General features: G+C 37.1%; 1 protein-coding gene across 5 annotated transcripts in view; it reads left to right on the top strand.

Moving 5' to 3' along the window:
* The first annotated feature begins 1,052 nt into the window (after positions 1–1,052).
* The window catches only part of bin1b (bridging integrator 1b), a 33,667-nt gene continuing 23,045 nt past the window's right edge, over positions 1,053–11,674 (top strand). The window contains exons 1-3 of one of the 5 annotated variants that reach the window (XM_051897669.1): positions 1,053–1,492; positions 11,071–11,151; positions 11,289–11,343. In XM_051897669.1, the coding sequence (XP_051753629.1) occupies positions 1,412–1,492; positions 11,071–11,151; positions 11,289–11,343 (217 nt within the window). In that variant the 5' untranslated portion in view covers positions 1,053–1,411. The remainder of the gene's footprint in view (positions 1,493–11,070; positions 11,152–11,288; positions 11,344–11,674) is intronic. The other 4 variants (XM_051897667.1, XM_051897671.1, XM_051897666.1 and 1 more) reach the window with 4 other exon arrangements.

Below are 11,674 nucleotides of genomic sequence, written 5' to 3'. Positions count from 1 at the left end.
TAGATTGAAAAGGATGACATTTTGGAAGTTTTGTTCTGGTCAGCTTATAGAAGTGCAGCACTTTTAATGTTACTGACTTTACATGATGAACCTTGTGTGTTGTATTATTATTCTTTACTCAAGTCACTTTGGTTATAAGCATCTGCTAAATAAATAAGCATAAATGCCCATTGACGCATCAACTTGAACCCGCTGCATGTGGAAATATTTCGCCCTCGCACAAAATTTCTGCTTGTGACTATAAAGTGGTGCAGGTATGACGTCAGAACCCGGAAGACTAATTTGCCGCTGGTTCCTTCGAGATTTTCCTATGGGGTTTTATAATGGGGTTTCTCAATTTATGTGTAAAATAAAGCCTGTGGTAAACATAACTTGACGATACTTTGACGTTTTGTTCCACAGCATACACTGCACACACTCACACCCCAAACTGCCTTATAGTTACTTATTAAAAATGAACATAACTGCTTCAAAATTTGTGTTTTCGCTATGGGTGTGTGTAATTTGTGCAAGAAAACATCAAAGTATCGTCAAGTTATGTTTACCACAGGCTTTATTAAACACATAAATCGAAAAACCCCATTATAAAACCCCATAGGAAAATCTTGAGGGAACCAGGGGTGAATTAGTCTTCCGGGTTCTGACGTCATACCGCTGCACCACACTATTCCTATTGAAATAACTGAATTCGCATATAAAAATTCACCAAACAACGGTAAATATGACCATGGCTTAACTGTTGTATAACACAAAGTTTTTGAATCTTTTAGATGCCACAGACGGCCAAATATGATGCCCAAATGTGATCATTCTAGTGCGAGGGCCCTCCATCCTAAAATTGAAAAGGCAGCTATAGCCTACTTTTTCATGCATAAAAATCAAATTTATACAGTGAAAAACTAATATTATAAATATGCGTAAAATATTATTTGGAAAAAACCCTGGTATATCAATCCACAAAGACTTTGTATAACTTTTCATCAGGAAAAAAAAAAAAAGATGCTATGATATCGTGGTGGTAGTATTTACCTGTGCCTTTAAGAGAGCGTCTATAATAAGGAGTGGAAACATAATCCAGCTCTCTCGCGCGCGCTCTCTCTTTCTCTTTCTCTCTCGTTTTCCAGTCACCAGAGGCGAATAACGGAACCAGTTAGACCGCAAATTGCTTGACAGTTTTAAGTTTAAACTTTTTGATACCGTAGTTTCTAATAATAACGCTTCGTGTCCACCTTTAGAACTCTAAACACTGTCTCTTTAAGAAGGTTTACCTACCGACCTCCTGTTGATCCGACAATATTTCCCCATACATTACGGTTCTTCTGCATCTCCTGCTATTCTCTCTGCGCTTTACTTCATTCTTAACTGTTTATTTATTTATTTATTCACTTTGGAAACTTGAAGAAGCTCAAACATGGCAGAGGTAGGGAAAGGAGTCAACGCCGGGAAACTGGCCAGTAATGTACAGAAGAGGATAACCAGAGCACAAGAGAAGGTATGCATGCTTACATTGACTTTTTGTAAATAAAACTATTTTTTTGCTATTCTGTTTGTACATTCAACTGCGACTTCTGAATAGGTGTTTTAAGATAGTGAAATGTCAAATGATATGAAACTAGGTTTACAGTAGGAGGAGACTTTAAAAACGACAGCTGAAACGCATTGAAACACTTAATACAATACTTGCCTCTGTGTTTGTCATGCTCACTTGCGTTGAAAATTATGGTTTTATTTCTCATTTCCAGAGCAGCTGCTGCTAAAGTTATGCTTGAAACTCTGAATTCTGATGGAATCATTTGAGATGAAGTGCATTACACAGCAGCCAATCAATAATATCACAATATAACATAATAATAATTATTAATATATAAATAACCTATTGAACTTTGAACATTTTCACTGTTATTGCCCAAGAAATAGATAAAGTTCAATGAATCTGGTCTCATTGGGACATAAGTTGTCACATTGGGAAGCTGCTGTTTATTGATCATGATTTCATAAGAACACCTTGTTTAAAATATGAAAACTTAAAAGTCTTTAAAAAGCGTTCTCATCATGTGCTGTAAGCTATTTCCACATGAATTATGAAACATAATTCATGAAAGGAGGTAAAATTATTACTCCCTGAACTATTACAAAATACATTTGGTTATAATCTACCTTAATTATATACTTGCCACTTGTCTGAATGTATGTCAGTGTAAATATTTATGGGGTTCATTTGTTTAAGGTGTTTAGATCCATACAAAACCACTGCTAGTGAAAACAAGCATTTGTGTAGTTGGACCTTATAATTACTGAGCCCTTACGACAACTTCCTCATGCCCCAACTAGTCTGGCTCACAGAAAAGCCCAGAATGTCCTCATTGAGAAACACCCAGGACCTAAAACAGTCACATGTATGGGCTCAGAGATATGAACAGCATATGTCTACTACAAAATGATTCACTGGCTCTCAAGAACATATGGAGCAGGTTGGAAATGGTGATGTTGTGGCAGAGTTTAAATCGCAGGGTATCAGGGGTGTATCAACACAAACCAACCCCCAGCTGAGTGCAGGAGGTCCTACACAGGAAGTGTCATTTCCACGCTAAACACTCCAAATGACCGCTGGCCTCCCAGAACGCATAGCTGGACACCAGAGACTTACACTGTGCAAAAGTGACACGCTCTAGGATGTAAGACCAGATTTTAGGAACTTGATAAATTTAGCCAGTCCCGAGGTGTACTTTCGGATTCTGAGACATGCACACTGGTTAAACGAGTTACTAATCTGCATTGGCACTTTAGGATCAGTTGGGTCACTTCGGTAGGGGCCACTTAAGAAACATTGGAAATCGGTTCAAGATACTTAGATGACTTGGAAGGGCGATTTCAAGGAAAGATAGTTTTGTCATTTCCTGTCCATTTAAACCAAACAGACTCATTACTTTGTAAGCATATAGATGTGTAAAGAGTTAAGAGGTTGTTTAGGATCATTGTCTGTGTCTGTGTTTGGGTTCCTCTTCCTGTTGGGTCATTTCTCTTCGGTCCCGCATACTGGACTCATAGTGCTGATCTTCAGCTGCTTTGTGTATAGATGTTGTTGAAAGAAGTCTTTTATGCTGACCAAGGCCGCATTTATTTGATCAAAAATACAGTAAAAACAGTAATATTCTGAAATATTACAATTTCAAATAACTCTTTTCTATTTGAATATATTTTAAATGTAATATATTTCTATAATTTTCAGCATCCAGTCTTCAGTGTCACATGATCCTTCAGAAATCATTCTGATATGCTGAATTAATGCTAAGGAAATATTTATTATTATTATTATTATTATTATTATTATTATTATCAGTGTTGAAAACAGTTGTGCGGCTTAATATTTTTGTAAATTGTAATGCGTTTTTTTTTTCAGGAATATTTTTGCAATAGAATTTTCAAAAGAATGGCATTTATTTAAAATATAAATATTTTGTAACATTATAAATGCCTTTACTGTCTCTTTTGAGCAAATTTGTTGCCTAATAAAAATATTTATTTCTTAAAAAAAAAAAAAAATCTTTCTGACCCCAAACTTTTGAACGGTAGTGTAAATCTTAGCTCCAGAGTTCAAACTAGACAAAAAAAGCAGCATAAAAGAAGTCATTACAGCTTGTGTGCTCCCTTTAGTATGTTTTTGGATTGATTGCTCTTGTCTATAGACTTTGCAATTGAGCTAGATATTATTTGTGAGTACTAGTAGTTGTTTAGCCTGCCTGAAGTCCTGTCTTGGCTACCTCTTTAGAGTGTGAAAAGCTGGACTCACTCTAAAAGTACATGTATGTGTGTTTTTGTGTGTGTGTGTTCACTCTTTCTAAGTGATCTGCTGTCCATCAGCGTGATTAACTTGGGGTAAGGTCTCAGTCTCCTCTTCCCCTCTGAAACTCAGCCATGTAGAGGAGAGTTAACCATGATCCCCTAGTGGCAAATGGCCCACATCTCTGCAGCCCCCCCTATCTTTTCTCACTCTTTGCTTCTCCCTCATCCACCTGTTTGTCGTTAGATGATGTTTGTCACTATTTTGGAACATCAAGGCAAGTTGTTCTTGAGTCACGCATTCTTGCAGAAACATTCCAAAAGTGTCCGTTCACTATGGAGACTCCCCATCTCAATATGTCATAATGACCCTGGAAGTCAAGAGATGGGTGCAAAGTTACAACAACCTCCTTTTCTCAGATTAGAATTCCAAAGGAAGTGTCCTCAGCCTTCCCCTGACCTCTGCTCTGATTGGACAGGCAACATGTCAATCAAAATCCCCCAAAGAGGTTCAAGCATGAGACACACCCCTCTTCCGCACTCCACCCACACACCTGTCCGTCCTCATAGAGCTATTGAGCAGTGTGTGGATTGGGCTATGAATAGCAGACAGGCTGTAGCTGTGAGCTAATCCCCAGAAACCCCTTGTGCGACAAACTGTGGTGTGTGTGAATGCCAACGGCTGTGGTCTGGGGTATTTTTGGGGCTGTAACTGAACACCAGCACACATCGACCAGAAGTAAAGACCAGAGGCCTTTATAAAACACAGATGAAGTGACATTTGGCTTATACTTGGGAGAATGCAGTCATAAATTCACACACACACACAGGTTACTGGTAAATCTCTTTCATTGTAAGCTCCTTTAACCTGTTAGTTAAAGCTCCACAGACAGACTAATTAAGCCTATCCACTTGCCACTCTTGACACAGCAGAAGTGTGGGTGTGTGTTTACTTAGGACAGTTTTGTCCCAAAATGTAGCTCAATCTGACAACAACTATGGGGGGACACCCTTTTTTTTATCCTAAATATCTAAAAGGTCTTCTATTAGGGGTAGGATTATGGTTAGTAATCCACAGTAAAATTGTAAAACTATAGTAGTAGTTTTATAGTATAAAAACAATAGAAGTCTTTGGTTTTGTAAAGGAAAGAGAAAATGATCATGTGGGTGTATTAAAATGGGTCACTTCATCAATTAGTATAAACTTGTCTCTCACTTGCTTGAATGTTTTTTTGCACACACTGAGGAATCTCTCAGCTGCTGGACAAATGGTCGGTGCTGGTCTGATCAGAGTGGTATAAATTAAACATGCTGATTCAGAAAGCAGCTCAGCCCAAACTCACTGCTATTACTTTAAAGGGGACCTATAATGCCCCTTTTACAAGATGTAATATAAGTCTCTGATGTCCCCAGAATGTGTCTGTGTAGTTTCAGCTCAAAATACCCCACAGATCATTTATTATAGCTTGTAAAATTTTCCCGTTTGGGTGTGAGCAAAAACATGCTGTTTTTGTGTGTGTCCCTTTAAATGCAAATGAGCTGCTGCTCCCGGCCCCCTTTCCAAAAGAGGGCGGAGCTTTAACAGCTCACGCTTCAGTTGCTCAACAACAACAAGCTGGAGAATCTCACGCAGCCAAAATGACGATTGTTAGTAACGGTGTTCAGCCTTTCATTGTTCAAATTGGAGTCGGACACTGATGGAGAGACTCAGGAAGAAGTTACAACTCTTAGAATGCAACTAGACATTTCTGAATGAATAAATTTATGTAGTTGTTGTGGAGTTGATTCAATTCATCGACTAGCACGTGCTGTTATGTTAATCTGTTGTGCAAATCCAGCGTTGAATTGACCCTCGTTTGTGAAGCAGTCCGGCGTAAAATGACGGCATGGTAACAACACTCTACTACAACTCTTCCTCTTCTCTAAAGCAGCCCAACATGGCCTCACCCCCTTTGTTGCATGTTCTCGGGGGCGGGTTTATGTGAATTTTGGGGTTTGTGATGTCACCAACCTAGGAAGAAGCTCGTTGTAGTCCCTACCAGACGTTTGTTGTAGTCGCTAAGCGATTTCTGTAAAAGAAAATATCTCCCTTTGCATTGAACTTTGAGCGTTGTGACTTTGCAGATGTTGTTTATGCTCAAACAGTAACATTACTCACTAACTAAAGATAAAAAAATAAAAAAGTGAAATCATAATCATCCACCCCTTCAAAAGAAGAAATGAAAACACTGTCATCATGTCATTCAAAACTAATATGGCTTTCCTTTGTCTGTGATCCTGCATTTTGGGATATTGCATAAAAGAAGCTGGATGGAAACGCCAAAATGCGCATAAATTCTAAAAATGCGCATAAAAAATTTATGCGCTCAAATGAGTAGGATATTTTTTTATGCGACACAAAAACATGCGCATAAACTACGATGTAAACACTTTTACCGAATAAATTCCTTGATACCAACCAGCAGACTGATCTTGTTGCACAGCATCTGAAATGCTGTTTTGGTCATTCTGTAATGCCTGAGCAAAGTCTGTTGTTAAAGTGGTTTGGTTTAATTCCCTCCCAGAAGCACCTCACACGATTGCGTTCACAAATACCAGGCATTTGAATGCAATAAATATATATAAATATATAATATAATATGCAATAAATATATAATAAATAACATGACAGCGTTTATTGTGTTTCATCTGCACGCTCTGAGGCGCAAATAATTTATTATATATGAAAATTATTATATACAATGGCTTCTATTGCAGAGACTTCCATTTTTCTTAGTGATATTTAGCGCCAGTGTATCAGGAAGTGATGTTTTTGTTCACTTTGACTCGCTGGATGGAAACAGTGCTTTATTCGCAAATGTTTTATGCGATATTCAAAATTTGCACATAAGTTAAACACGCAACTTTGTATGGAAACAAAGCTATTGTGAAACATGTTCCTGCTGCTCTTATACAATGAAAACATACAGTGAATTAATCATTTGTTTCTCATAATTTATCTTTGGCTGCATTATAATTATTTCCTAATTCAGAATATAATCAAAGGATGTGGATGTGTTTGAGGATTTTGACGTTTGAAAATATAAAATTTTAACCTCAAGACAGTAATATGATCTGATCATTTCTGCATTTGGCTGAAGTAATGCAAAACAACTTGTATAAAGAGAGCTTATTTTATGTATAATCAGTTGCATAGCATCCATTATAATCAATAAAAATATTAAGTGGCACAACTGTTTTCAACACTGATAATAAGAAGAAATTATATAAGCATATAATAAAAAGAAAATGCTTCAAATCAACATATTAGAATGATTTCTGGAGGATCATGTGACACTGAAGACTTGAGAAAATTCAACTTTGCCATCACATTTAAAAAATATTTCACAATATTACTGTTTTAATGCATTTTTGATCAAATAATCGCAGCTTTGGTAAGCATAAGGTAATCTTACTGAGTCCAAACGTATGAACGGTAGTGTATTCACTTTAGCCTTAAAAACAAATAGATACAGACAGACCAAATAACTGATATACTAGCCATCCTGATTAATTGGACAATCCTTTTTGAAACTGAACGATGACCGTGCCTGCTTGGCTGATCAGTGGATATCACTTTACTTTCAGATAATTTAAAGTAAATTGTGAGTAATTATTTAGTATAAATAAATGTTCTTTTATCTTAGAAATTCTTGTGTAATTTGATTATATCCGTCATCGGCCATTGAAAAATCCATGTCGCTCGACCACTAGCTCAGTCTGGGTGTACAGTCATAGTGTTCCTGGAAGACCTCTGAGTCAGAGAGAATGCCTTCATCCCTGATCTCTTCTACTGCACAGGCAGCACAGGTCATCATGACACAGATCCAGGCCACTGTATTTTAAGATGTCGGGGGCTTGAGGGAGGGGTCCTGCTGCAATGCATTCAGGATCAGCTTTCAAACACTCCCTGCACAGTAATACACATTCATACATTCTTCAAGAAGAGCACAGCTGACACGGCCTTTATTAATATAGATTAGAGGTTACTGTGATTTCCCCTCGAGCTTTATTGAATTCCTTTGCTCTTCTGGAGCATGATTTCTCTGAATCTTGTATTTCTCTGAATCTTACTGTATTTTCCTTTTCCTTCAGTTGTAGCTGAAATTTATTTATTACAAATTTGTAACAAATTTCCTGTTATGTTTAGCCAAGTTTCCTTACTCTGTTTATTCTTAGTTTTTTCTTATCAGAAAAATTAGGGTATTATGTTACTTCCCATGTTGTTAAATTAATGTGTATTGAATTATTTTAGTGTCATGTGTGTTACAACGATGGTGTTTTGTATTTGTATGTATCATGACATTTCTATATATTAGTATTTACCACAGCTTGTGGTGAAGCTACTTGTGCTGTAGGTCGATTCATCATGAGACTTTCTCTTTACCACCTGTGTTTTTAGGTGATTGTAGGTCAGTATTATAAAGGTAAAAAAAAAAATTAAGTAAATTTAGTAATTTGATATTACCATTATCCCCCTTTTCAAAGCCTTGATTTTGTTTTTGTGGTCTACTACAATAGGTTTTCATGCTTGAATGTTCGAAAATCACATTATTTTCCACATATTTTACATTGTTGCAGCACCTCTCTTCCCAGTCTGTCAGTAACGCTCTGTTTAGTTCCTGTCTCTATGAAGCCGCTCCTTCCGAAAAGCACAATGTGCTCTGATTGGTCGGCTGGATCAGTGTGTTGTGATTGGTCAACTGCTTCGAGCGTGTTTTGGAAATGTCACGCCTCTCACCATAACCGCGAGTTTCAACACATTACTAAGTAACTCAACCAGGCCCCACCCTTTTTTTAGTGTATGACTTGAGCGGGAATTATTTAAATGAGGAATATTGTGACATGTACGTTCCCGAAAGAAACTTTGCAGACCTTTTTCATGATCAAACAGCAACATTACACACTAAAGAAAATGTAAAAAGGCATAATAGAACCCCTTCAACATTATTGGAAAAATGTGAGACCATTCAGGGACCCACCATTCTGTAAATTTCATCCTTTGATCTCGAATCCCTTTGACATTATGAAGTGACTTCACAGGATGTGTTATTCTGTTGCCCATGTCAGGCCTACGGAGACCAATCTCTATGTGTCACAAATGGCATGGCATGTTTAACACTCTGCTAGGAGATGATATGGGGGAGCAGAAGGAAAAGGAAATGACCTCTGAATAAATAGAACCGGATACAAGCTCTACCTCATACATGCTTGACAGGAAGTAGGGCAACTAAGGGAAATGTGCATAATTACATCTGCTAGGAAATAGTTATATCTTGTATAATGGAAACATTCTATGGAATAAAAAAAAAATTGCTTTGAACTTCTGATGGGTGGGTGTGTGTGTGCGTGTGGCAGGAAAGTTTAGTAAATGACACACTCATGGGCACACACTATTGTAAGCCTCCTTGATTAAGTTTCTTTTTTCATGAACAGTTACTGTATGTCAGCATTCTTGATGGGGAAGAGGAACATGGAACCGATACTGAAACCACCGGTTGTGTAGAATTTGTGGTGGCAGGGATCTGAGACCCTATTTCTTGCTACCTTTTTAAGACATGCATCACTCCAAAGACTGCATATAAAATTAAACATGCATTAAAAAAGTGGTGAAACAGATAAATGAATGAAAAGTCTGTTTCGTGCAAAATGTCTGACAGGTATTGAAGTAGTTATAAAAACAATAAGCCACAAAAACCATGCCAATGATTTTTTTTATGGTTACAGTATGTTGTTAAACCCGACACAATGTATAATAATAAATAGTTTCATGTAATAATGCTATTAATAATAATCAAAATAAACAAGTTTATTAGCCTGAGAGAAATTTGGAACTGATATCTTTCAGTGCTTGTTGCTTTGTCATGTTGCCTGTTTAGGACATTTTCTAGTGCTTTCGCTTACAAAGAAAGAAACTTCTTGTCATGTTTGCAGTTGTTTTATGGATGTTTTAGGTTAGGATATTTTCACATTTTCAAAAATATCTTCTTTTGTGTTCCACATAAGGAAGAATATCATACATACAGTGCTCAGTGTAAATGAGTACACCCCCTTTGAAAAGTAACATTTTAAACAATATCTCAATTAACACAAAACAATTTCCAAAATGTTGACAAGACTAAGTTTTATATAACATCTGTTTAACTTATAACATGAAAGTAAGGTTAATAATATAACTTAGAGAAATTTTCAGTTTTACTCAAATTAGGGTGATGCAAAAATGAGTACACCCCACTGAAAGTCTCTGGAGAAAAGCTAAATTTTAGATTACAAATGTCTAATTTAACAAGAATTCAACCACAGGTGAGTCTAATTATTCATTACACAGGTGTCCAGCAGACAGTTGACTATAAAAGGGTGTTAAAACCCCTTCCTATTTCATGCTGACAGAAATGGCACCACGTGGAAGAGAAATGTCACAAGACCTGAGAAAGAAAATCATTTCTGTACACCAGAAAGGTGAAGGCTACAAGAAGATCAGCAAAGCTTTACTTATCAGTCAGAATACTGTAGCAAAAGTGATGTAAAAAAGATGGAACTGCAATGATCCTAAACGCACATCTAAGGCCACTGTTGGATTTCTAAAGAAGAACAGGGTGAAAGTGATTCAGTGGTCAAGTATCGAACACCTATGGGGAATTCTGAAGAGACAAGTTGAGCGTCACTCTCCATCCAGCATCCAGCCTCATTCTTGAAGAATGGAAAAAGATAGATGTTGCAAAATGTCGCCAACTTGTTCATTCCATGCCTAGAAGACTTGGTGCTGTCATTAAAAATCATGGAGGCCATACAAAGTGCTAGATGTAGTAGTTTTCGTTGTGGGGTGTACTCATTTTTGCATCACTGTAATTTGAAAAATGTGTAACCTAAGTTATATTATTAACCTTACTTTCATGTTATAAGTTAAACAGATGTTATATTAAACTTAGTCTTGTCAACATTTTGGAAATTGTTTTTGTGTTCATTGAGATATTGTTTAAAATGTTACTTTTCAAAGGGGGTGTACTCATTTACGCTGAGCACTGTATTTGGAACCATGTGAGGGTGAATGAATAACGAAGGAAATTTCACATTGACTGTAGGTTGTTTGTTTTTTTGGGTTTTTATGATATGATAATTTCATATTCTCACCTTAGGCCCCACAAACCCACGGTTGGCCTGCACACATGTAATTACATAAGTTGTATACCAGTATGTGTTTGTATGTTAGTGTGTGAATGATGTCAGTTGTTTCGTGTTGTTCTCTGGTAGGTGATGCAAAAGTTGGGTAAGGCGGACGAAACGAAAGACACAGCCTTTGAGGAGGGAGTGGCCAACTTTAACAAGCAGCTGGTAAGAGCCTTAACTCTTCACCCTCTCTGACCCCCCTGCTTAATATACTGCTTCCATTGACATTTGACCATTGACCCTTTTCATAGTTCTTAAATATCTAGTGATGTTTTTTTTCTATCTCTGATCTCTATCCACAGGCCGATGGCACCAAATTGCAGAAAGACTTGAAAGCGTATTTGGTGGCAGTCAAAAGTAAGACTCTCATTGTGTGTCTTTGTATATATTTGAATGAAAGTTAACAAGAATAGTTTTAAAGAGATAGTTCACCCCCCAAAAAATGATAATTCAGTCAGGACCACTTAAGTCAAAAAATTCCCAGAGACAAACTTTTTAGTCAATTTTTTATTTGCATATTTTGCATATAAGTTACATTTGGCGGTATTGCTCTGTTCTAAATTCCCCGTCCTTTTCATGAGCTCCATGAAAGCTAAGACCGGGAACAGCAGCAGCTTCTGGGGACTACCCCCCTTTTTTAACTGGGAGAGCAGCACAAAATCCCCCTATTGAGAACAGAACATGCATC

The sequence above is a fragment of the Ctenopharyngodon idella genome, chromosome 6 (assembly GCF_019924925.1).
Source record: "Ctenopharyngodon idella isolate HZGC_01 chromosome 6, HZGC01, whole genome shotgun sequence".
In the NCBI taxonomy this organism is placed as follows: Eukaryota; Metazoa; Chordata; class Actinopteri; order Cypriniformes; family Xenocyprididae; genus Ctenopharyngodon; species Ctenopharyngodon idella.
This window is presented reverse-complemented; position numbering and strand designations above follow the sequence as displayed.